The sequence below is a fragment of the Candidozyma haemuli genome (genome assembly GCF_002926055.2).
Source record: "Candidozyma haemuli strain B11899 chromosome Unknown B_2014730914, whole genome shotgun sequence".
Lineage (NCBI taxonomy): Eukaryota > Fungi > Ascomycota > Pichiomycetes > Serinales > Metschnikowiaceae > Candidozyma > Candidozyma haemuli.
The window spans coordinates 24,328-49,043 of NW_020289902.1; the positions used below are offsets into that span (position 1 = coordinate 24,328).

Genomic DNA, 24,716 nt, shown 5'->3' on the forward strand with positions numbered 1-24,716 from the left:
TCATCTATGTACTGTGGGATGCCATTGGCTATTCTGTACTGCCGTCATCCATGTCAATATTTTGGACGGCTGTGCCACGGACGTACTTTTCATTTTTCACTTGATCATTCAAGGTTTCAAGCAAACGCGATCCAGCAAAGACAACCTTCACTATGGTGAAAACAGTCACGCATGCAATCAAGCGTGCTAACCCACTAACGTAGTGTGACTCGAACCACATAACTGCCACGTGGAATACAATATCGTCAAACACGGCAGCGTTCCAAAGGAATTTCCAAAACGGCTGCTCTTTCTTCTCCTGACGACCGCTGATAAAGACTGGGCTCCATGCTATAAGGAAGAGCACCGCATGTAAAGCAACAGCATACCGATTTGGGTTCATTGGGTCAGCCGCAAACTTTGTGCCAAAGAGGGCTGGCTCAGCTGCAAACACATTTCCTGTTACCTTGTAGGCGACAGAAGTGTGAAGAAAGAATGGAATCCACGAGGACGTGAAAAACCAACCTTTAACGTCGATGTTTATGGCAGGAGCTTGAACAGGGATCGGATTTTGCGCAGGAAGCATAGGACGACCATCAATGGCGGACAAGAGGCCCACTATCACCGTAAGTCCATACGCAACAGATTGGAGGTCAACGCGAGCATGATCGATTTGATATGGATGCCAAGGCAAGCCACTAGCATCGAACGCCATCGCGAGGACATTCACAATAAGCCGTCCAGCAAATGCTGCCGAAACTCCAACGAAAACGAAAAGAAGCTGGGCAAACACGCCTAAAAGCAAAACCAAAAGTATGCACCTTGATCTGAAGTCCGGTGGACGGTAGACAATGTCGTAGCTATTTTCATAGTTTAAATCCACATCTGAGTAGTCAGACTCATATCCGTCCTCATGATTCAGGTTCTTTGGCTCGGGCTCTTGAAGTGGCTGGTCTGCTTTTGTCACTGGAATGAATAGTTGATCAATAAACTTCCGGGAAGTATCACTCGAAGGTGCTCTCACATAGTTACCGTCTGGTACGAAACAAGCGGTTGTATTAGGCTCCTCCTTGAGCTTATGCTTGGCTTCGCTTAACGTGACTGGATGACTATAATCTGGTAAGTCTCCACGGAATTCATGGAACCAACTCTTGTACACGATGAAGCCTCGTTCTTCCGGTACTGGCTTTGAGAGAATAAAGTCAGAAAGTCTCAACTTATAACAGACCACGTCAAATACTCTCTTCCAGAACTTAACACAGAAGTCAGCTAACATGGCATGGTTCTCCTTTGCAAGCCTTCCAAATGCAATAACGTGCAAAATTCCCTCCCAAGTCAAGGGAACAGGCAAGAAAATACGCTTTTCTGAATCTGGAGACATCGTGAACCATCTGAGACCCCAAGTCACAAGACCGATACCCAAAAGGATATTACCAGTGTAAAATTTGGCACTGAGCCAAATACGCAGCAACTGGAAACGGAGAGACTTCACGAGGGCATCATGAATGAGTCTTGCGTTTGGGTCTTCAGGGCTTCTGATAAAGAAAAGTACACCAGGACGTAAAACGTTATTTCTCAACATGCCAACATACAAGGCGAAGCAAAGCATGTAGATTGTGCCAAAGCCCCAATAAATTAAGACGCGTGCAGATGGAGAATTGTAGCTCTCGATGGATGCAACAAAAAGGTACTCATATACTGTCGAGCCATCCTTGTTATTCACTTTCAAATCATTCTTGAAGATTGGTGTCAAACACATGTCGATGAGCCAGCCGCAGTACACTGGGAATACAACTATTTCGACAGCAAAGACAACAAATACCTTAGCTGTAGCGGTGACTTCAAACAAGACCTTGTAAATCTTCCTCGCGGTCCCGACGATTGGCTTCTTTCCGGAAATCATGTTTCTCATAGCTGAATGAATACCGTAGCATCCAATCAAGTAGCCAATGCTCAAGGCAACCATCCTTTCAGGCAATGTAGTTGGGCCCTTTTGAGTAAGCGTCAAGCAACGCGACACCACTTCAGTTAATGGCTGAAGGAAAACATCGAAGACGAAGAAACGAGTATTAGTAAGGAGCTCAGACTTTGCATAGAGACCATGGGCGAAATTGTAAACTGTGTATATGAAGCCGGGAACAAGCTTCTCTAACCCAAGGTGCGCAAAGTATTGAACAGCATGCTGATAAGATAATGCAACGATAAATAAAACAAAGTTTCCAACCATATGGGGTATCAAATATGCTGCAAATAAAAAGATCATAACGACGACATCAACAAAGATAGTGAGAAGAAGCGGCGTTGAGATATTGAGCTTGAGCCCAATTATTTCTAAAATACCTTCGTCAAGATCATCCATCTGTTGAGCATCGAAGGCCGCAGCCATACCCTGGGCATTGTCTGCAGCAACATCTTGCTCCTCCTCAGCGATGTTATCCTGCTCCCATGCGATATTTTGAGCATGTGGATCCTCTATTGATGCGTTCAGGTCGGAGTCAGAACCGGATTCACTCGCATTGTCTTCGTTGTAAACGTAGTCCTCATCTGCCGAGTCATCATCGGAAACATTCTCGTCGGCCTGGTGAGGGTTAGGCGTATTGGCCAAATCAATTCCCTCATGCGGGTCAGCATTGTCGTCATTGGCCTCAGAGGACGGATGGACGTGGTTAGCAGGCATATCAGGGAGAGGCTGAGGTGCTTCGAGATCGAACCCGCCAGGCAAGTTAGGAGCTTGGTCGGCCCCATTTATAAGAGGATCAAGCACACCATTATGAAGCGCCTCGTGTAGTTCAGCCTGACGAGGAAACTGATCAGGAACGTTCTGAAGGTCACGAATAGCTTCGTTGACGAGATCGAGGCGCATGGTACGGTTCCGCTGAGCAGCTCTGGCATTATCAGGGTTTTCGTCATTTTCATTTTCGTTGCCAGCCTCGTTATTGGCGTTCTCAGTCTCTCTTCTTTGCAAGCCTTCTAGTAGGTCCAACAACTTCGACCTAGGCTCCGTGCCAATATCGTTTAGAAGCATCTTGGTGTAGCCTTCGTCTCTAACCACCCATTCGTGTTCCACAAAAATGGCTAGTAGCATAATGACAAACGCAGCCACATGCACCACGCCATTCAGGAAAGTGTTGAAGAAAATGTGGACAGCCTTTCTGTACCACGTCTCATCCGGCCCGAAAGCCAGGTTCTCTTCGTATGCAATGGCAGTCCCGTAAAGTAGCGACTGAGCCACATTACTTCCATGCGGAAGAGGCCCGTCCACTACGAACGTATAGACCCTGCCAATAACCTTCCAGAAAATCGGAAGCTGGAGAACAAACGCCAGATATAGAACCACCAGGATATAAGTTATCAATGCATTCGTCACAGTATCCAAGATCTTGTTCCAGATAAGCAGTAGAGGCACTCTGTTGGGCATGTTGGGATCGTAGATGGTCTTGAACTGATATGGGGTATTACAGATGTCACACTGCTTGGTCGACTTACTAGAATGCTTGAGCCACTCCAAAAGACAGTCTTCGTGGATATACCTGATGGAACCTCTGCACTTACAAGGATGGATAAGTGGCTGTTTCAGAGTTGCCTCTCCTCGACAGATACGGCAACTGTGTTCACCGTCAGCCATGATGCCAGACATGATGGGGTGATGGGGAGTACTTCAGGCAGTAGATAGGAAGATTATAGGGTTGTTTTGGATATGCTGTGGGTGTTTTTGATGGGATTGGTATATGGTATGGTGATCTCTTGACCTTTCATTCATATGGCCACACCGTGATAGCATGTAGGGGCTACCTGCAGTACAGACTCCACGATTATATGGCTGCAAAAGGCACAAATCTGAAACAGCCAGTAGACCGGACTACATTACATATAAACCGTGAGCTATATTAAATCTTATGTGATATCACTTAGTTGACTGGTTGGGCAACCTCCTCGACGACAACGTCCTCCACAACCACATCGTCTGCGACAACTCCATTCTCGTCACCCTCAGATGGAGCTGGGTCCTCAGGAACGGCCTGAGGCTCTCCCTTGTTTCCTGTGGCCTCATCGACCAATTCGCCGACTGGAGCCTCCTCATCGTCTCTCAAGAAGTCTGGCAATGGGCCCTTGTGGGTCTCTGCAGCTGGTGGTTCCTCAAAGCTCTCAACCTCCAGCTCCTGCTGCTCCTTCTGGGCTTCCTGCTTGACAGCTCTTGGGGTCTCCTTGGCCTCGTTGACGACAACAGTCAGTGGGTTGGACAAGGTGCTTTGGGCAACAGAGCTCTCCAAGGACTTGTACTGGGCAGCATTGTCGAGGAAGGTGTTACAGTCGTAGTCCCAAGAAGAAACCCACTTGGTAGAGGCACACTTGCTCTTAGTCCACTGGTTTCCGTAGATCAATGGCGAGAAGTAGAAGTAGATAGTGGCAGCGGCACCCAAGTAGGCAACCAAGGCGTTAGCACCTTTTCTGCCAAAGAACGAGCTGGAAACGAGCAACTCGAACAAGTGACCAAGAGACAAAATGGCAAAGTATTGCGATGGCAAGTAGTGGTGCAAGAACAATTGTCTACCCATGATGAAGAATGGGGCGTAGTGGATGAACCAGCCGAGGAAGTAGGTGAAGACATGGTAGTTGAAGTGGTAGACGTCCTTGGAACCAGCAATCAGCTTACCGACCTGCCATTTCAAGACAGAAATACCGGCGTGAATGATGAAAGCGACCAAAGCGGCAGAGGCAGTCCACCAGACAACAGGGTTACCAAGGAAGTAAACCTGGGTGTGGTTCTTGCCCCAGTAGTTGATACCACGCAACAACAAAGGCCAGTCCTGAGGGCTGGATTGCCAGTTGTGGTGAGAAGTCAAACCCTGGTTGATCTTCCACATGGTCTTGTGGGATTCAATAAGCTTCTCCCAGAAGCTCAATGGCTGGTATCTGGCAATCTCTCTCTGGTCAGCAGGCAATCTCTGCTCAGCATTGTTGGTTTCAATGTACCAGTGGGTCAATGGTCTAGCACCTTGGCCAGCGGCACTGACTTCTTGTTGTTCGAAACCCCAACCTGGCAACTTGGTCTCACTGGAGAACAAGTAGTGACCAGTCATGGCGTGTCTCAATCTAAAAATGGTCTCGATGGATCTAATCTCCTTCTGGGCTCTGCCCTTGGTCTTGTGCTTGACAACCTCAAAGATCCAGTCATCGTTAGCGTCACCACCAAAGCCGTCGTATCCGTAACAAGAAACTTCCTTTTGCCAGTCACGCTCGCTCACTGGAGGCTTCTCGTCGTGGGAATGCAATCTTCTCTTGGTGTTAACGTGCACGAGTCTGACCTTATCACCATCCTTAAGCTGAACGAACTCAGCTGGGATGGATCTGTTGTAAGGTTCAATCAACCATTCGTTGTTGGTGTCCAAGTGTGGGTATAAGGTGATCTGCTGCTGCTTGGAACCGGTTGGGTACATGTGGTTGTGAGAGTGCAAGTAACCACCTCTGGTGTTGACGTGACGGATGGACACGAGCGAACCGTAACCAACCTGGGCGGTGGTCTGTCTTGGCACAAGGGAGCCAGCCAAACCAGCACGGAAGCCACTGGTCATGAAAGCAGAACCATCACCATCGTTAGTCAAGACATTGAAGTGGATGCTGAAGACGAACAAGTACAATGCGATTGGGACACCCAAAAGGAAGGAAGCACGGGAAAAGGCGTGTTTCCAGACAGCCTTTGGAGAAACACTCAAGTCACCAATGAGGAACCACATGTGGATGACACAGCAGATGCCAACCCATGCGATAGTGAACAATCCGACCCATTTGGAACTGAAAGCCATACCCAAAGCAAGCGAGCACAGCAAAAGGGAACGGAAGTAGTTCAAGGAGAAAGGCTGCTGGACCTCGAACTTCTTGAACGCGTAGATAGCTGCGGCAATGAAGAACACGAGTGGAGAGTCGAGCAAAATGTATCTGGAGATGGTGACAAAGGAGTTTTCCACCAAAAGAGCACCAGCGGTAGTGAAGGCCACAATTGGACGCACACCAGAGGCACGCAAGGTCAAGTAACAAAGGAACACCGTAGCCAAGCCCAAAACAGCAGGGAAGGCTCTCATGACGACATAAGGCACCGAGTCAGGGAAAACATCGCCAATGTGGGTAAAGCTAAAGTCACCCTTGAAGCCAGCAAGCAGGCCCACAGCAGCAAAGAGCATCTTAGCCAAAGGAGGGTGAACATCCATGAAGAAAGCACCCTTGATGTACTTCTTAGCGAAACCACCGAAGTGGACTTCGTCAAACACCACCGAGTTGGGGTGGCCCAAGTTCTGCAAACGCACATACAAGCCGGCAACGAAAAGAAGACCAAGCAAAACGTATTCCTTGCCAGAAACCGTACGTGACTTGGTGATGTACTCAGGCGTGGAAGTCAACAAGTATTCACGGTACTGGCCCTTTTCATACTGAGGCTGCTGCACCGTATCCAATTCAAACAAGAGATCGTCAGGTCCACCCAGCGCCAACTTGTTGGTCTGGGGCTTTGAGTTTTTCGCCATTGCCTTTGGGAGTTGTAGGGTAAGGGCAGTGGACTCAAGGAGCTTGAAAGTTTTATGGATTTTCCACACCGAGAAACTACTACGTGTAACGTTGACCTGCACAGCGCGCTATGTGGTCAAACAGGCCATACGTGGGTGTTTTGGGCGAGGGAAGGTAAGGGTGGAGATTTGGGGGTGAAATTGGATTCCTGGGGATCAGGTTATGGTGGCTAGGTTTTTTAAAATTTGTTTTATGACCATTTTTGGGTGTTTGGCGGGGGTTATATTTACCGTGTGATTTGTTAGGCGGCTGCGAAATGGCTGCGAAAAAGCGAGTCGGATATGGACATGGTGGTAAAGGTTAGTGGAGGGAAAGAGTAGGGGGATGGATTTTGGGTGGACGGTGGATTTGGGGTAATTTTGTTGGATGGGTGGATTTGGAAGATTTTTGGTATTTGGCGTCAGAACGTGGGTTGGTCGGTTGGCTGGTTGGTTGGGGATGTAATGGTAGGCTTAGGTTTGCACGCGTAGAAGTGTAAGGCCCTTGGCGAAGCGTGGTTGATGGAGTGAAGTGATTGTAGAAGATGTTTTTTGGAGTGACAGAGGAAGGAGATGAAACATATGTTATGCTCATTTTATCTTCATTGTCTTTTGAGGTCCTAAGTATCACCTGTGGACCGTTGGAGGATGGCTCGGGTATATCGGGCACACGTGCTGGTAATACTGTAATGGCAGAAACGGGTAGTAAAAGAGATAATAGATAGTTAAATAGGCTCTCTCGTATATATTGGGGTTTCCACTGCTTCATCTGTTCCTGTTGGTGCCCCTCGTCTGTGCATCTGGTGATATCATTGGACCCTTTTTCGCAGCCAAAGGAGAGTCAGTGTCAGGGACCAAAGGTATCCACCAAAAGGCATGTAGTTCCTTAGTTGAAATTTTAAGATCAGGTTGGATCGAAAATGACTAGTGTCATCTTATCTGGTGATTGGGCTGTGGGCTTCTTCATTGATCGTATTAATGAGTAATGGAGACTTCTTGGTAAAACCTAGGATAAGCGTCAACTGAATGAAATAAAACAAGTTTATTATCTTAACCTTGGTTAAAGTAATTCTATGCTTAGCTAGGGCACTTAAGAAGTGATCTAGTAAGTTTTTGATAATTGTCACACCACCAAACCGGAAACACCAATTTAATCACTTATGTCTCTTCACTAACACTACAGACCTGATGCAGCTACCGGGAAATCCTAAAAGTATCAATCCCCGTAATAAAATTTAACTTAACATTCATCCCCTGCTCACCTCATGTCTTTCCCACTTCTTCAGGTCCCGGAGGTAAGGACCAGACAGACACCACCCACACTGCACTTACCTTTACCAAACCTCACCCAAAGACCAAGAAAACCTACCTAACTCACCAAAACCTTCCCTTTACAGCCCATATACTCCCAAATATCCATCCAACCCACACAACCCTTTCCTAACCCAAACACATCCAGTGTCCCACATAGACGGCATACTTCCCACGAAAGCCAGCCCAAGCCCACCACACTTTGCCCAGAAATCATGACAAAGACAAAACCTACACCAAAAAACCTTATTGCTTCCACTTCCCTCCACTTCCCTCCACTTCCCTCGACTTCCTCCACTTACCTCCACTTACCTCTGTCCACCAATCCAAGCCATACTTAGTTCTCACCTCTCCCATACTAACCAGCCCAGGCCCAGTAACGTACCACCTTCCATATACCATCCACCAACACAAACTCGAAATCCCCAAAAACCACTTGCCAAACCAGCACTTCCCTAAAAAGCCAAATCCTATCCTTCCCTACTTCCCTCCTTCCACTTCCCTCCTTCCACTTCCCTCCTTCCACTTCCCTCCTTCCACTTCCCTCCCACACTTACCCTTTTTCGCAGCCATACACTGCTCATGCTTAGCAATCGGTGGGTCTTCTCTACACAGTCCATGGCCAATCGTTTCTCCTAGAAAGCACACCATCTTCTGCCTCTAACTTCTTTTTTTTACCCTTCCTTGCCACTGTATGGTTTTCTATAGACCAGCCACATTCAACTCCATCAAGTCAAGCTTTTCCAAGGTATTCCAGCGCAACATGCATGTCGAAGTGATTCCTCAGTCCTGGGGTAAGGGCAACAACTATGCTTATCTTTTGGTGGATGAGCCCTCGAAACATGCCTGGTTGATTGATCCTTCGTTTCCCGAGGACGTGAATGCTTACATTGCTGAAAAGCGTCCGAACTTCGAGTTGAAGGCCATTGTCAATACTCATCACCATTGGGACCATGCTGGGGGAATGAACACTTCCATAAGAAGTACCCAGACTTGCCAATTATCGCCGGGAAGGACTCGGAATTGGTCACTTACACACCTTCCCACCAGGAGGTGATTGACTTGGGCGATCAATTGTCCATCACGGCGTTGCACACGCCGTGCCACACCCAGGACTCTATTTGTTACTATGTCAAGGACTCGAAAACGGGCCAGAAGGGCGTGTTTACTGGCGATACGTTGTTTATTTCCGGCTGTGGTCGTTTCTTCGAAGGCACTCCAGCTCAGATGAACACTGCCCTTAACGAAATCTTGGGTAAGTTGCCTAAAGAGACTGTCACGTACCCTGGCCACGAATACACCAAGGGTAACCTCAACTTTAGCAAGACCGTTTTGCAAAACGAAGGCATCACCAAGCTCGAGAACTTCCTCAAGCTGCATAGCGTCACTGCCGGCCAGTTCACTATAGGCGACGAGCTTGCGTTCAACCCGTTCATGCGTCTTCGGGACCCACAAGTGTTGAAGGCAACCGCCATTTCAGGCGACGTGGACGTGATGGAGAAGTTGCGTGAAATGAAAAACAATGCTTGAGCCGCTGGTCAATTGATCTGCTGCTCATGGTTATAGGGGAAAGAACATTATCATTTATATTAACTGTCTTTTAGCTCATCCGGCTCTGACAAATCCCGGAAGCCACTCCTCCTCGTAGCTAAGCTCCGGCTGCCACATCTCTATAAACTCCAAGTCGAACTCTGACTTGCCCATGGCGAACTTCTCATACTCCTCGAAGATTCCGCTCATGCACCAGCCTTGGAGAATCTTCCTCATCAACCCGACCAAAACGCCTATTCGGTGTTTCCCCTTGTTCAGATGTATAAGTATAGGGAAGTTCCTCTTGTCTAATATAAGATGTAGAGCTGCTTCAAGCGACTCTTGCGTTTGGGCCTGGGTTTCTACCAGTGTAAATGGTTCTTGCGAAGAATGTACCAACAACGGACAAAACTTGATATCCGTCGAGCTGATCCATGCCTTATACTTTTCGTATATCTCTGCTGTCCCGTTCTTATCCTTCTTTGGCTTCTCTTCCTTACCTGTCTTCTTAGCCTTCTCATGGCACAAGTCTCCCACGTAAATAATCGTTTTAAGCTTCAACTGCTGCATGAACGGATAATTAATGGGCATAGGGAACCCAGACCTATAGATTCCATCCTCAACAAGGGAGAAATTTAGTGGTGGCACGTAATTGGGCCGGGGTATTATCGTTGTTCTGGTCTGCGAGTCATTCGGCTGTGACTCTGAACGCACCACCGAGTCCAGGCTTTCACTCTCTCGACTGGTCGGGTCTGTGGTGCTTTGCTTTCCGGGATTAGGGGGTATATCTACCAGAGACATATCTATAGGGGTTGAAATTCGTATATCTGGTGTTCATCAAGAGACGCTTCAGTCGAGCTCTAGGTGTACACCCGTGCACCACACATAGCTACTCTATCTGGAGGAATGGCTGCAAAATACCGGTAATGTATTGAAACGAGATGTAATGCGAGATGGGTATGCTATAAAAGTGGCTGGAACTTCGGGAGAAGCGGTGTTTTGGGCCGCTGCGTCAGAACGCCGTTTTGTATGTCAGTTGGTGAAGGAGGGGCCTTTGCTGGAGGAACCAGCGGTCTGATTGGTTCCGAGAGTGGTGGAACTGACGGTGGTTGTTTGTAAGGGGGAGGCAAGATGATTCTGGGAGAATCGTCAGAGTATCTTGATGGAGTGACGGTGTTTGCCATTTCGTAGATTGGAATTGTGGGGATGCGTTGGGGAAAGATCTCAAGCTCGATGTTATCTTCATGACCAAAGATCTTTTCTAGGTCAAAGTCTGAGTTCACGTAGGCGCCGGTTTTGGAGTTTCGAAGACCATAGATCTGGTTCCCGTTGAGTTTGAATGCTTGTGTAGCGTTTTCCATGATTTCAACGAAACGTGGAGGCGCCGAGTTCCTTGTAGGGTATGTGAACTCAAGTGAAGATGACAAGAACCGAAGCACAACCAGCTTTTTATCTTGCGCCAGATCTGGGGATGCACCGCGTGTATGACTTCTTATCTCTGTAGCCACAGCAGCCAAGTTTGTGAGTGAGAAGTTTGAGCCTTGTGTAACTTGTTGGTCTTCCACAGGTGGCTGCTGAGAGTTTTCAATGTCAGATCTGAGGAAAGGTTTCGAGGAGTTCAGAACCAACGGATAATCCAAAAGAATGCTGCGGTAGAAAGCTTCGCCAAGCGGGTATAAAATACGGTCAAAACCGAAATCTTTGATACAACAGCCAACTAGCGTTTGAAGCGTCAAAGAGGCTGTTTCGTCGTCTAGTGACTTGTTAACATGCGAGTCAGGTTCCAAGCTGCGGTAAAATTGAGCAAGAAACGAATGCAGTAGGAGCTTTTCCAGGAGGTAGTCGATGGAGGTCTGGTTGAGGTTGATGAAAGATTTTTCAAACACCAAGGCTGCGATAGCACCAATAGAGTTTTGGCCCAATCCTCGAAGAAACTCGTTCCTGGTTTTTGTGGTAGATTCCAAGCACAGCCTGGACCTCTTCATTAGTAGTAGAAGCGAAATACGAATGGCCTGGAGCTCTTTTTCATTCTCAGCCTGTGTTTGGCAAGAGCCAGCCATATTCGACAACGGAGGGAGCATGACGCCCAAATGAGGACGAGACTCGAACTTAGACAGCAAAGGCTGGATAAGCGAGCCAATAGCAGCCCGGGACTGGTCGTGGTTCGTGATAGACTTGGCCCTCAGGTAGTTCATATCGTAGACCTCATCATTAGCGTCTGTATTAAGCCTCGTGATTTCAGACAAAAACCGGTCGTTCTCGTGTCCTCCCGGCTCCGGCGTATTCGTTTCCTGCTTCACAGCACTATCCACAGACCCTTCAGAAGATACCCTCTGCTTCTTCGAACCACTGTTCCGTTTCAGCTTTGTAGACCGTTTCCTATTCCTCCTGACACTCTGCACGGCAGCACGAACAAGCTTATCAAAATCGTCAAAATACTGCGAGTCAAACTTAAACTCCAACCGCAACACCTCGGCAACCTTCCTAATCTCGTCCTCCTGCTCACTCGCCTTCTTGGAACTGAGATCCAAAGTATCTATAAGCTCAAGCCTCCTCGCCGAAAACCGTTTCCAAAGACGCTCATCCTGGAAGTTAAGTTTCTCCCTTATACTATGAGTGACACCTAGCTTCTTATCCTCGGCCATAGGGGTAGGTAGCATGCTAGTTTTGGGGTTTTTGGGGGAAGTAGCGAAGTGGGATGATTCAAAATCATCATGACTCGGAGCCTGCGCGAAATTTTTGGGGTGGGTCTCCCGATCTTGACTCATGACTCCGAATCATCGGACTGGGGGAGTAAAAGGCGCCAAGGGGGAAAATGGGAGTTTGGTTTTTGGAGGGGGCAATATTTGGAGGATATTCGTAAGGTTGAGTTTGTTTGAGGAGGTTTTTAGGGCGGGTGGTTGGTGGGTGGCGGTCTGGTTGGTCTCGGACATGGTGGGCACAATTCCGCGTGTCTTACTTTGGAGGAGGTGAAGGGAAGGGGCCCATGGGATGGAATGGAGGGATGGAAAGTATAAAGTGTTAATCTAGTGAATGTTTTTGGATGCTGAGGGGTTTTGGGAGGTCTAGATTGTCTTGGGTGGGTGGGGCACGATGATGTAGTAGATGCTTCTATGGGAGGTATCTGAATAGGAGACGCTAAAAGGAAGCTAGAGAAATTGTGAAAAAATAAGAACTGAAAACTTTCTTTAGAAGGATTGGTAATGACGAATTACTAGAATTCGTATGCCTCGGGATATCCTGGAATTAAAATGCCTTAACTCAGTGCTATTTAATAGGGGTTTGGTATATGATGCCTGGAATTTCTGAAAAGTGTCTATGGAAGAGATTCATTTGTAAGAAGGGAAACAATTTAGATAAATAATGACCCATAAGTCTCTAATTGTTTGCTTGTTGTTGTCTTTGAAGTGATGCTTTTAAAACTTGGTTTGGAATGAACGATCCGAGACAAGCACCAAACCTTTTCGTGTCGAAAAAGATAGACTAGATGTATGTTTTATATTAGCCTTCAAAACGTCGAATGGTATTACTATCAAGATTACCTGACGTTAAAGGGTTTCTTTTTTTTTACTGTTTCACTGGATGAATTCCAAGATCTGCATCGTCAACCTAGTCACCAGTACAATAAACACAGCCCATACTTGCGTTTAAAGCTGTAGTTTCTTTCTATTACGTGAATAGAAAGCGTTAATAGGGCTTGAAGGAATAAAAGACCTCTTCGTGTCCTCCAGCTTCTTGCCCATGAAAATACCACCCATATCTCCCCACAGCTCTTCCATAATATACTCCATTCCATATCACCAACAACGTGATATTCTTCAAATATCTTCAAATAGTCTCTTTCGTTCCCCCAATGGCTAGACACTGGCAACTGGACCTCTATCACTCTTCAGCTTTTCGCAGCCACTGTGAATCCAGCCATGTCCAAACATGTCCAGCCTTTCATATTCCCATCTCCAAAAACCAATAACTACTTATCTTCAAAATCAATCAACTTCCACCCCTTCAAACCAATTTCGCCTTATTTTTCACCCAAACAGCCTTTGTATTCACCGTATTGACTCATTCTCTGTACCGCGACTCGGTCAGTCCAATCAGATACCATGAAAAACTAGGTATCTCAAAACTACATAAACTTTTAAACAAACGCACGGCATTTTCAGACCAAAATACCCATACTTTTCTTGTCCCAAAACCCTAATCCCTCTTGTTGGCTGCAAACGTGGAGTGACTCATGGCCTGTAGACAAACAGTCCAATCCAAAGCGTTACAAGAAAGGGCGCCTTCCTAATCGGGCAAGTGAAAAAAACTTTTGCCGCGATGGACAATCAGTATAAAGTGCCCTGTTATCGCTCCATAAATTCACCTCTTTTTTTCTTCCTTATACTCATCTTAAGTACTCTTATATTTCACACGTCCACAATGTCTAAAGGAAAAGTTTGTTTGGCCTACTCCGGTGGTTTGGATACCTCCGTGATTCTCGCCTGGTTGCTTGAACAAGGTTACGAGGTTGTTGCCTTCTTGGCCAACATTGGTCAAGAGGAAGACTTTGAAGAAGCTGAAAAGAAGGCTTTGGCCATTGGTGCTTCCAAGTTTGTTGTTGCCGATGTCAGAAAGCAGTTTGTTGAGCAGGTCTGTTTCCCAGCCATCCAGGCCAACGCCGTTTACGAGAACGTCTACCTTTTGGGTACTTCTTTGGCCAGACCAGTGATTGCCCAGGCACAGATCGATGTTGCTGAGCAGGAAGGCTGTTTTGCTGTTTCCCACGGCTGCACTGGTAAAGGTAACGACCAGGTTCGTTTCGAATTGTCTTTCTACGCCTTGAAGCCAGATGTCGTTGTCATTGCCCCATGGAGAGACCCAGAGTTCTTCAACAGATTTGCCGGCAGAAACGACTTGTTGGAATACGCTGCTTCTAAGAACATTCCAGTTGCCCAGACCAAGGCCAAGCCATGGTCCACTGACGAGAACTTGGCTCACATTTCCTTCGAAGCCGGTATTTTGGAGGACCCCAACACCACCCCACCAAAGGATATGTGGAAGTTGACTGTGGACCCAACGGACGCTCCAGAGACCCCAGAGGACTTTGACGTTGTTTTCGAAAAGGGTTTGCCTGTCAAGTTGGTCTTGGACGGCGGCAAGAAGGTTATCACTGACCCAGTCGAGTTGTTCCTCGAGGCCAACTCTTTGGCCAGAAGAAACGGTGTGGGCAGAATCGACATTGTCGAGAACAGATTCATTGGTATCAAGTCCAGAGGCTGTTACGAAACTCCAGGTTTGACCATTTTGAGATCTACCCATATTGACTTGGAGGGTTTGACTTTGGACAGAGAAGTCAGAGCTTTGAGAGACCAGTTTGTTACCATCTCCTACGCCAAGTTGTTGTACAACGGTATGTACTTCACCCCAGAGTGTGAGTACGTCAGATCCATGATTCCACCTTCCCAGAAGACCGTTAACGGTACCGTCAGAGCCAGAGCTTACAAGGGTTCTTTGACGATCTTGGGTAGATACTCTGACACTGAGAAGTTGTACGACGAGACTGAGTCTTCCATGGACGAGTTGACCGGTTTCTCTCCAGAGGACACTTCTGGATTCATTGCTGTGCAATCCATCAGAATCAAGAAGTACGGTGAGGCTGCCCGTGAGAAGGGCCAGAAGTTGGATTTGTAAAAAGGCGGGTTTGCCTGGTGTATAGTTTACGAATAGAATGTCATGTATAATTTGCTGTTAACTAGTTACTCGTCGTAGGGTCTCATTTTGAAGAGTTCGTCACTCACGTCGTACTTTTCTCCAACAAGAGCCTTCACTGTAACGACTATCTCGTCAATCTTCTTGTACGCCAAATGAATTACTAAGAGACACACGATGTTAAGCTGTCCATCGTGAGAAAGTAACTTCTGGTAATTCACCATTCTGTTTTGTCTTTTTCTGAGATGGCTTTTTCCGTCTTCATCGTCGTAATCTTCACTTTCGTCTTCGGTTACATCATAAAATCGTTCGTTCAAGTTGGCGTTACTTACGCCCCATTGTGCACTAACTGCATCGAAATGTTTCAGTGACATGTTAGCATTGGTCACCTTTGGCAACGGTGACTTACGTCGAAGAGCAAAAGCTGACATGCTGGTAAGCGCAAGAACTTCTGCAACCAAGTCAGAGTTAGTCCAGCCAACCCTGTCGAGCATGACGGGAAGCCATTCTTCCGTGTCTTGGACTTGGTTGATCAGCAAATAGATCAAATAATAAAGTTGTATGAGATCAGTCACTAACGTTTGTAAAATGCTGTAAGTTTCAGTAGGCCAGTTACCTGTGAATGCCGTTTCGTACTTGATGAATCCCATCATAGCTTTGGCTTGTGCAAGAGATAACAACATACCTCTCATTTGATCACCGGCCTTGTCATGACGACGCTTGATGTGAATGTCCAGATTATCAATTCGTTGCAAAGCAAACTCAGAAATCAAGCAGAACATCTCATTTGATGATTCTAAAATGTTTGCAAGGATCCTCCTCACAGCAACCTTCGAACTCCGTGGTTTAGGTAAGCAACTAGCGAGCAACGCAACAGTCAAACCTACAATCACACTGACAAATCTTGTAACAGCTGGCCTCCAGCCCGCTCCAATATTGGACGGAAATTCGTCTCTTGTATCTGTCCAGCTTGTTCCTAAGACCAAAACTGGAGTGACAGACACCATAATATTCGGTACTTTGGACTGATGAACTGCAAATTGACGATAGTAGGCTGTGAGGAAATAAATAACAGCGGTGACCACTCCGTAACCATATGGATTACCATTGCCGCTGCCTGTTGAAATGTACCATCCCACCATCCCCGCAAGGCATCCAACGAGAGAGTACACCACTTTAGCGACAAACCCGTAAACTGTTTCGGCAGTGTATTCGGTGATTGAAACGGCACATGTGACAGGTAGCCAAATCAATCTATTCGTGGTGTAGAACTCGACAGACGGCCTAAAGTAATATGGAAAGCAACAGAATTGCAAAAGAACACTCAGTCGAATCCAGAACCAAAAATGGGTATTGTAGTATAATTTGCGGTAGGATCTGAAAACCCAACTCACGACTGCTTGGTAGAGATTCTCTGGATCTAGCATATCCGGATCTCTTCCATGCAAAACCCTTTGAACCTTGTATTCTCCGGCGTCGACAGGATTGTCATCGAATAAATCGCGATCAACCGTGACTTTCTTGTCATGACGAGTATTCGAGAACATTGTGATTATTTGAGGTGTAGGCCTCGTCTCATCTATGTCGAGAAGCACCTCACAGAGTTCAAGGAGATGATTTCCTATCTCTTTACAGAAAAACAAGAATAGCGAACTCTGACTCACTAAGCACAACCTTTGCTCTTCGCCAGAAAGCTCATTCGCAAGCCCTTTGATGAGTTCATTGCAGTGATCAAGTTTCCCAACTTCTTCTTTCAAAGCATCGTAATGTTGTAAAAGGCTCGCATGCTCTCTTTTCTGGGCTTCCACATGTTTGGACCACTTGAATATGCTATAGGCTCTGAAGTCATTTGCAGCCCTGAACCACGAAGCTATGGCCTTGAGTGTACACGGAACTTCATCAAGAAAATCTGAGTACTGATCTTTCATGTAGTCACAGATGACATCCAAATCATGAAGAGAAATCCTGTCTTCCTCATTTCTTTGCAGCAAACGTTCCTTCATCCTGTTAATCTTCATTTCGTTTTCGAAAACTCCGACCTTCGCGTACGTATGTCTAAATGCTGCAAGCAATTTGTTGTGGGAGCTCGAGTAGGTCTGACTCGATAAGCTTCCCCTTCTCTTGATGCGACTGAAGGACTCGAGCGCAATATTCTTTCGTTCATCTAGAAGCTCGTAAAAGTACTTGTAACCAGCCAAAATAGTAAGCATTGGCTTGATTCTCGACCTAATTTCAGCAAGGTCTCCGGCATCAAATCTACCAAAAGAGATCTCATACCGAGCAGATATAAGGAAGATTTCTATTGGCCCCAATTTAACTCTTGTTCCTTGAATGTCAGACGCTAGTTGGTGATGGTTATCAAAGCTGCTTAGTGAAGGCTTTAAGGTCTTGAAGAGACTGGCATTCTTTTCGCATGTCAGTGCTAATGAGTCATGAATGGCGGCCACAGCTCGAAGGTAGGTTGAGCTCGATGTATATGGGAAAATGATAACAGCAGCCACTATTTTCAAGGCAAAAGCCAAAAGCAATGGCTTCATGATAAGTTTAGCACTAGTGGGTCCGATAAAAGTCGGCATCTGGACAAAATTAACAAGAGTAATAACAATGGCAATTGAGCCCGCAACATAAGGTAGTCTCATAAGAGGATGATACCTATGACTGTATCCGAAGAAAGTAAATGCAAAGATAGATGCAAAGACCCAGATGATGGTACATCGGGTTTCCAAAAAGCGACCTTTTGTCACTTGCTCTTGGTAACATGTTGCTGCGTTCTGGGCCGTACATGTGCCATCGGCGATCAAGCTTTGAACGACTTCTTCTTGGGTTGGCCAGCCTCTCAAATGTGAGGTGATTGCGCTAGACACAATAAGGAATAGCCATCCGATGCAAGCGTACAAGGCGCAAACAAGGGCAATAGCGATGTTGATAACAACAGAGAACCCACCATTAGCCATGATGAAGCCAATAATCTGGAACAAAAAGCACGCATTACCAATCCATTGCTCAGACCTGGGGAATATGCATAGAAGCACCGTGGGCCACACCTGGATCCAAGTTTGCATGACCAACTTAAGATCTTTCAAACCGATATGATCAAAAAACCAATCTGGGTAGAAGAACTTGTACATTTTCCTCCAGAAGTTCGTCTTGGGAACGGTGGGCTCCAACGGATTCTCTTGCTTCGGCTCACCGTAAACATTGTACTGAGACACATCCGGTTGCTCTTTCTCATCAGACACAATGCCCTGAGGCTGGAAGTCCTCAACAGTGTCTGACGAACGAGCCATTGCAAAGCTGACAATAAAAAACCAATGGAAAAAACACTTAGCAAGTTTGTTCAAGATATCATCGGTTAATGAGCCAACAATAAGCACTGACAGCCCCCAGTGCAGGAAAATCAGATACATGAAATTATTACTGTGGGACAGTCTGCGCGTTAAACGCTTGGTATCTGGGCAGCCCACTTGTTGAGTTTTTCCAAAAACTGTGGAACGTCTTTGCCGATTATAGCTGTTGGAATTGCCTTTTTGGCCACCGGTTTCGTTTTCCCGAGCTCGTAATGTTCAGTCAAGTGGGCCACAAGTGTATATATTATTTGGCTGGCCAGCTGCAAAGCCTCAGACAGATGCATGTTTGGTTTCGCCGCGCCCTTGGAAAGACAGTCTTGTAGAAACTCCTCCTGGTGGTTTAAATAGTAATAGCTGGTAAGCCACAAGACACGGTTGAATTTGGGGAATCTGTAGCGCAGGGGGACGCCGGTGGTTTTTTCAATATTATAGATCTGCAAGTGCATGGGGATATCTTTCACGGTGAGGTAGTTGCCGCCTATGATAACGGAATCCTGCGGAGTATAGACCGAGTGGATCCAGCCGCTTGGTATTATGAAGAGGTCACCTTCTGCAAGGTTAACCTTGAAACCTCCAGAGGGTATTAGTTTCTTGCCATTGATTCTTTTGCTGTAAGTGCCGAACCAGGTGAAGTTTTGCTGTGGTTCTTTGCACCAGCTGGTGTATAATTCGAGGTTCTCTTTGGTGGGCGGGTACATGAGGAAGGTCTTGCTGCCATGGCAAATTGTATAGTAGACGGGCGTCCCGCTGAAGTCGATGTGGAAGTCTGTATACGAACCAGCAATTGACATTAGACAGTACGTGGTGACCTTAGGTCTCTCCTCATCGGTGTCATTTTGCAGCCAAACCTTATCCACAAGATCCATGTCTCGTACCATTTGTGGCCTCACGAATATATCGCCAAGACCCTTAACATCAGACACTTCGAGCGAAATCACGTTCCGAATACGGTCTTTCTCACGCATGTAGAAGTACTTCTTCCACTGGCCCAAGTTCCATCCTGGCGATTCACTTTGCTGAGAAAGAACGTCCATAACTTCAACAGACTCTTCTTCGCCAACCAAAGAAGCAATCCAGGAGACAGTCACGTCCTCACGCTTACACGGTAGGCTCATTCCAGCTTCTTCAGGCACCACTCGAGGCACCAAAACCGGTCTAGGCAAACCAGTAGCCAAGACATACTCCTTGGTAAGCTCGTCACTAGCCAAAATATCAACATAAACCTGTTTCTTCGCCTTTGGGTCCACCTCAGGCCCGAATTCCTTAAAGCTGGGAACATGAGGATGCACGCTCTTATCGACTGCAAACGTCTCGCCCTGATCTAGCGCCACATAGTCAATCTTCACCCTAGCACGTTTCAGGAGCCTTCGTAGCTGCGAGGGCCCATGTTTCTTAGCACATTTGGCACAGTGGTACGAGGCAATCTCGGCTATATCCTCTTCCTTGGTTCCTATACATGTAGTATGGAACCACTGGCGACAGATATCGCACTGGATCCAGTTGATGTCTTCAGTATCTGAAGGAGGCGTATCTGGACAATTGGGGCACAGATCCGTCGAATCAGGCATTTTTGGGATCGAGAATAGGGCTATTCAGGTGAAGTAGTAGTAGGTTAGTCTAGAGGTTTAGGTTGGTGCATTCGCACTTAGTAGTGGTCTGAGTAGGCGTGCCGGACCGGTGAATGGGTGCAAAATGGTGGTGAAGAGTGATGGTGGGAAGGGTGGGGAAGTAGGAAGGGAAGGAAAAGGATTTAGTTGAATTAATAGAGGTTGAATGATATCGTCCTATTTTATTTGCATCTTTTAGTGAAAGTTCTGGTTAGTTGGTGGACCCTTAGATGTCACTGCTCGTGTGATGAGAAGATGGAAAGACATCCAATGGAGACCACTATTTTCAGACATTTATTGGAATCTGGAAAAGCAATCGAATGAAATAAATGAGTTGTAAAAGGAAGGACTACCTTGTCATTATTTTCTGTTTTTCTTACTTTCATGCTTCCTGTTCTGACAGTATGTGTATCCACCTACTAATGGCCATAGATAAGACTTAGACATCTAACTGCCAATCTATAATCTAGAATTTGAATGTCACTGTTATCACCATCAACCTAAACTCTATAAACCTCAATCCCAATCATTAATCACTTCAAAACAAAAATTTTCATTCCACTTCTTCTGTCTCTCTTCCTCGAATTGACCTCACCTGGACCTCATCTATGACCACTCCACCAAAGAACCCCAAACCTAGAAATTCAATTTCTTCGACTCAAAAAAACCTCTTAAAACTCTCCCATTCCTCCCTTCCCTATCACCATTCTTCTACCACCTTGGCGTGGAACATTCCCCCACACTCAGTCCACCCGGTGTTCCGGCAGCTTGTGAGCTTTACCGATCTACTATTACTCATGCTACTACACTGGCGTTCCACCACCAACCACAACTAACCTTCACCAGACATTCATATCGACATACAAAACTCATCTTTTCTGTCAGTCACTAGTTTCCCCCTCCATATATTGACCGAAGGCATTGATCATCTGCTTGCTCTCGCACATCAATTTAAGCTTCACCGTTATCATCCAGAACCATGCTTCGCTCAATTAAACGCCTAAGTCCTGTTTCAGTCAATATAGCAAGAGCATACTCGTCTGCTGACCCGAGACAGAAGTTTCTTCAAGAGTATAAGGTTCGATCGTCGTTGGAAAGACTCATACATCACTATGCCAGTGAACCCTTGACGAAACTCTCCATTCTGACGATCTTGGAGCAATCTGAAAAACTCAATTCCACATATATCCTTCAAAGTGCCAGAGAGACAATTGAAATGTTGCTAGCTTACAATGCTCGTCGCTTGCGTCATTTCAGAGACCTTCCGTACTTGGTGATGCTCAATCCATCCATCTCAGAGTCATACAACACATACTTAAAGACAATGTCTGTGTTGCTTACAGCATCTCTTCATCCTCCATGTACGATGGAAGAAACGCAAAAACTCAGATCTGATGTTCTACAAAGTTTTATGGATGTACATGCAGATGCCTTGCCTACCTTGTCCAAGGGCTTCAGTGAAGTGTTGCATTTGCTTTCTGTGGATAAAGTAAAGACCTTTCTTGATGAACATTTGAGGGAAAGAGTCAGCATGCGTCTTATCGCTCATCAGCAAATATCTCTTACGGATTCGTTTGCCAATGGCACTTACGAAGAAGGAAGCCCATACAATGGTATTGTCAAGCCCCTCAATATCAGGGAAGTGATCAAGAGAAATGCAGAGCTCGTCAACGATATCTGTCTCATGAAATACGATCAAAGCGTGAAGGTCAAAATCGACACTAACCTTCATCCTCCAAACTTCTGGACTCTGAAGGATGAACCTGATATCTCGAAGAACTCTGAAGAGCCTATCATATTCCCTTACATTGAATACCATTTAGACTATATCTTGATGGAGCTCTTCAAGAACTCGTTTAGAGCTCACATTGAGAACCATGTTTCTGATCCCGTCCAGGTGACGGTTTCCACCAGCGACTCACCTTCGTACATGGAGATGAGAATCAGAGACAAAGGTAAGGGAATTGTACCTCAAGCCTTGAACCATGTGTTTGACTATTCGTTTTCAACGTACGAGTCTGGCGAGGGAGACAGTTACAAGACGCTTAATGTTCCACCAGGCGAGGCTGGAAACACCGTTGCAGGTATGGGGTACGGCTTGCCTCTTCTGAAGAACTACATTGAAATATTCAACGATACGCTTGATGGCGGCGCCCAGGAGCCAGAGAAAGGCCTGCTTAGCGTCCAATCATACTACGGCTGGGGTACCGACGTCTACCTCAAGACCGTTGGATCGTAATCCAACCAAAAGACAAAGAACAAATCAACTTTTGAACTTATTTAGACTTTATACGATGGGGTTGACTGTGTGGATGGGGCTGACTGTGAGTCTCTGGATGACAAGAAATGATGGCTGCGAGGCAGATGCGGATCTGGCTAAATCGAGAAGTGGCTGCGAATGCAAAGAAAAAAAAGAGCAGAATAATACCAGCCAGCGCCGAGCCTTGGATGGAAAAATAGCAGGTTTTGAGCAAACGACGGAAAGTTCACAGGCAAATTCCGAGCCCCAATAGGCTGGAATGTCTATCTTTTTCCTTACTTGTCTTTCCCATTACTGCCCCTCCACGGCTGTACCTATTGCGATCTCGGTATTGCACCCATACAGTTAATGCAGACCCACCAGCTACCAGCCCTCAGATCTGCCTTCCACCAACCACCCAACTCAGCCAACCCGCTAAACCTGATTTGCATCGCCTCCACCAGCTTATCCTCCCCACCGTTTCGTTATTGTTACCCAAATCGAACCCTCCCCTTGCCTCATTTATTTTCTTGTCTCTTGTTCCACTTTCCCTCTGTTCCTGGCTTTCCTGTCTGCCTGCTTACTGGACCCGCACTCCAGCCTCACCTGGTTACAAGCCCAATCTCTTGCTCAGATTCTCACCACATGTTCGAAGCTTCCTCCCACCGGGGTGACGACTTCAAGCCGATGCCACCTTCGTTCGACACTTTCTGCTCGCAGATCGCCGTGCCGCCCCTCGAACGGGTGCGTTCGCTGTGTCGTCATTTGCTAATAAACAGCGACCCCACAGAGTGCAACCAGAGTCTCTCCACGTATCTCAAAGCTGCCGTGGACCATTTGCAGACCGAGCTGGAAATCTACCATGTGTGTTCGGTGTTGGCGCTTGACTTGCTTCGCCTGAACTTGTTTACCAAGAACTTTGGCTTGTGTATGGGCAAGATGCTCAGTTTGCTCTCGGTGCTTAGTGACGCTGGGGCTGACCCTAATGGTGAGGTGAACAACTTTAAGACATTGCTTCTGGTGACGTTGCTTCTTACGTTTAAAGCAAAGGATGATCCTGTGATGGGCACAATCTTCTCGGATCACATTTCTGATAAGGAATTCGTGACTACGTTGCGTTCGCTTGGTATAGTTCAGGTGGTTGGCAACGTCATCAACAAGCACATTACCTCTTCATCGTCTTCCCACGCAGCGTATGTGTTGCTCAAGTTCAATTGTGACGTTATTTTCCAGTACCTTTATAAAGTGGTGCTTCTTTCAGACGAGGAATTCGACTCATTGACGAAAAGTCCCTTGATCCCCACACTTATTGCAGATCTCACTTCGAACGATAATTTCAACGAGTATGATGTCACATACGACGATTTCGAAGACGAGGAAAAACTCGTGGCCTACGAGGAGTTCAAGCTTCTTCTCCTCATAAACGAACAATACCTAATGAAAAGCTTATCTTGCACACATCTGAAAAACAAGGTCTTTGACGGTTTGCTGGTCAACCGCAAAGGGATCAACGTGCTCTGTGGCTTCACGAACTTGTTGGTCTACCACCTTAATAGAGAGGAGTCTAGCATCATTAAGATTTTGATGCTCAAGTTCCTCTATTCCGTTTTTACATCATCATTCTCAGCCAAGTTGCCTTACCTCAACGACGTGAAGATTCTTCTTGATATCATTCTTCGTGAACTTAATGACCTCGATTACCTGCCCGAGGAGCCCAAAGAGAATTGCATTCTTGCCCTCACATACTTGAAAGTGTTGAACCCATTACTTGTGTTCTCTCAATTATCGGAACTTAATCCTCCTTACAAACCTCATGAGATAATTGAGACACTTCGAAATGTTGTGATTAATTGTGATTCCAAGGCATACGACACTTCCTCGCTGGACGCATCACTGAAAACCAAGGACTTAGCATCCATCGTCAAGTCAGCTACAAAGTGTTTGAATATTCCTTGGGTCAAGAGATGCACCGTGGGACCACGAGTTAACCAGCTGTTGAGTTCCAGTAGAAATGCTAGTTCAGATAGTTTGAGCTCGGTGGCTTCCACAGTCTCCAAGATTGCCAATATCAAGTTGGTTTCATCAGAAAATAATGCCTCGACAGACTCTTTATCTTTCACGCGAGTGGCCTCCGTCAGAGCATCTAACAAGGACGATTACAATTTGCACACAAAATCCCACAACGAACAGCTTGAGAAGCCTCGTCTGGACAAGGACTCTATGTTTTCGGCTAATAATGGCAATGTCTTTTTACAGAAGTCAAGCAATTCTGCTTCTGAAGATCCTTTCGCTACATTCGCTGCTGCTCACGCAGAGCATCTCTTGGATTTACCTAAGGAGTATTTGGAAGGAAAACCACCACTCCTGAAGGAGAAATCAGCAGAAAAACTTAATGCTAGGCAGCGGAAGGCAAAGGTAAAGAAGGCTCCACCTCCACCTCCCCCTCCACCTAGAAGAAGAAGGTAGACAATTTTAT

General features: G+C 46.4%; 10 protein-coding genes across 10 annotated transcripts; 4 read left to right on the forward strand and 6 right to left on the reverse strand. All coding sequences in view use genetic code 12, as the record gives it.

Moving 5' to 3' along the window:
- Positions 1-28: 28 nt before the first annotated feature.
- CXQ85_000894 (E3 ubiquitin-protein ligase) lies at positions 29-3,616 on the reverse strand (the record flags this gene model as incomplete). The annotated part of the gene is made up of 1 exon (XM_025484621.1): positions 29-3,616. The coding sequence occupies one exon, from the start codon at positions 3,614-3,616 to the stop codon at positions 29-31; it is 3,588 nt and encodes a 1,195-aa protein (XP_025339552.1).
- A 271-nt stretch (positions 3,617-3,887) lies between these two features.
- Positions 3,888-6,497, reverse strand: PMT1 (dolichyl-phosphate-mannose-protein mannosyltransferase; the record flags this gene model as incomplete). Its single annotated transcript, XM_025484622.1, has 1 exon — positions 3,888-6,497. The coding sequence occupies one exon, from the start codon at positions 6,495-6,497 to the stop codon at positions 3,888-3,890; it is 2,610 nt and encodes an 869-aa protein (XP_025339553.1).
- A 2,023-nt stretch (positions 6,498-8,520) lies between these two features.
- Positions 8,521-9,356, forward strand: GLO2 (hydroxyacylglutathione hydrolase; the record flags this gene model as incomplete). Its single annotated transcript, XM_025484623.1, has 2 exons — positions 8,521-8,754; positions 8,808-9,356. 2 exons carry the CDS (start codon positions 8,521-8,523, stop codon positions 9,354-9,356), a joined length of 783 nt encoding a protein of 260 aa, XP_025339554.1.
- Positions 9,357-9,431: 75 nt separating this feature from the next.
- Positions 9,432-9,947, reverse strand: CXQ85_000897 (uncharacterized protein; the record flags this gene model as incomplete). The annotated part of the gene is made up of 1 exon (XM_025484624.1): positions 9,432-9,947. One exon carries the CDS (start codon positions 9,945-9,947, stop codon positions 9,432-9,434), a length of 516 nt encoding a protein of 171 aa, XP_025339555.1.
- Positions 9,948-10,318: 371 nt separating this feature from the next.
- On the reverse strand, positions 10,319-12,001 carry CXQ85_000898 (uncharacterized protein; the record flags this gene model as incomplete). The annotated part of the gene is made up of 1 exon (XM_025484625.1): positions 10,319-12,001. One exon carries the CDS (start codon positions 11,999-12,001, stop codon positions 10,319-10,321), a length of 1,683 nt encoding a protein of 560 aa, XP_025339556.1.
- Positions 12,002-13,778: 1,777 nt separating this feature from the next.
- ARG1 (argininosuccinate synthase) lies at positions 13,779-15,029 on the forward strand (the record flags this gene model as incomplete). The annotated part of the gene is made up of 1 exon (XM_025484626.1): positions 13,779-15,029. One exon carries the CDS (start codon positions 13,779-13,781, stop codon positions 15,027-15,029), a length of 1,251 nt encoding a protein of 416 aa, XP_025339557.1.
- Positions 15,030-15,094: 65 nt separating this feature from the next.
- Positions 15,095-18,334, reverse strand: CXQ85_000900 (aromatic acid exporter family protein; the record flags this gene model as incomplete). Its single annotated transcript, XM_025484627.1, has 1 exon — positions 15,095-18,334. The coding sequence occupies one exon, from the start codon at positions 18,332-18,334 to the stop codon at positions 15,095-15,097; it is 3,240 nt and encodes a 1,079-aa protein (XP_025339558.1).
- Positions 18,335-18,483: 149 nt separating this feature from the next.
- Positions 18,484-19,962, reverse strand: CXQ85_000901 ([Histone H3]-lysine-36 demethylase; the record flags this gene model as incomplete). Its single annotated transcript, XM_025484628.1, has 1 exon — positions 18,484-19,962. The coding sequence occupies one exon, from the start codon at positions 19,960-19,962 to the stop codon at positions 18,484-18,486; it is 1,479 nt and encodes a 492-aa protein (XP_025339559.1).
- Positions 19,963-20,980: 1,018 nt separating this feature from the next.
- On the forward strand, positions 20,981-22,240 carry CXQ85_000902 (alpha-ketoacid dehydrogenase kinase family protein; the record flags this gene model as incomplete). Its single annotated transcript, XM_025484629.1, has 1 exon — positions 20,981-22,240. One exon carries the CDS (start codon positions 20,981-20,983, stop codon positions 22,238-22,240), a length of 1,260 nt encoding a protein of 419 aa, XP_025339560.1.
- Positions 22,241-22,885: 645 nt separating this feature from the next.
- Positions 22,886-24,706, forward strand: CXQ85_000903 (uncharacterized protein; the record flags this gene model as incomplete). The annotated part of the gene is made up of 1 exon (XM_025484630.1): positions 22,886-24,706. The coding sequence occupies one exon, from the start codon at positions 22,886-22,888 to the stop codon at positions 24,704-24,706; it is 1,821 nt and encodes a 606-aa protein (XP_025339561.1).
- Positions 24,707-24,716: the final 10 nt, after the last annotated feature.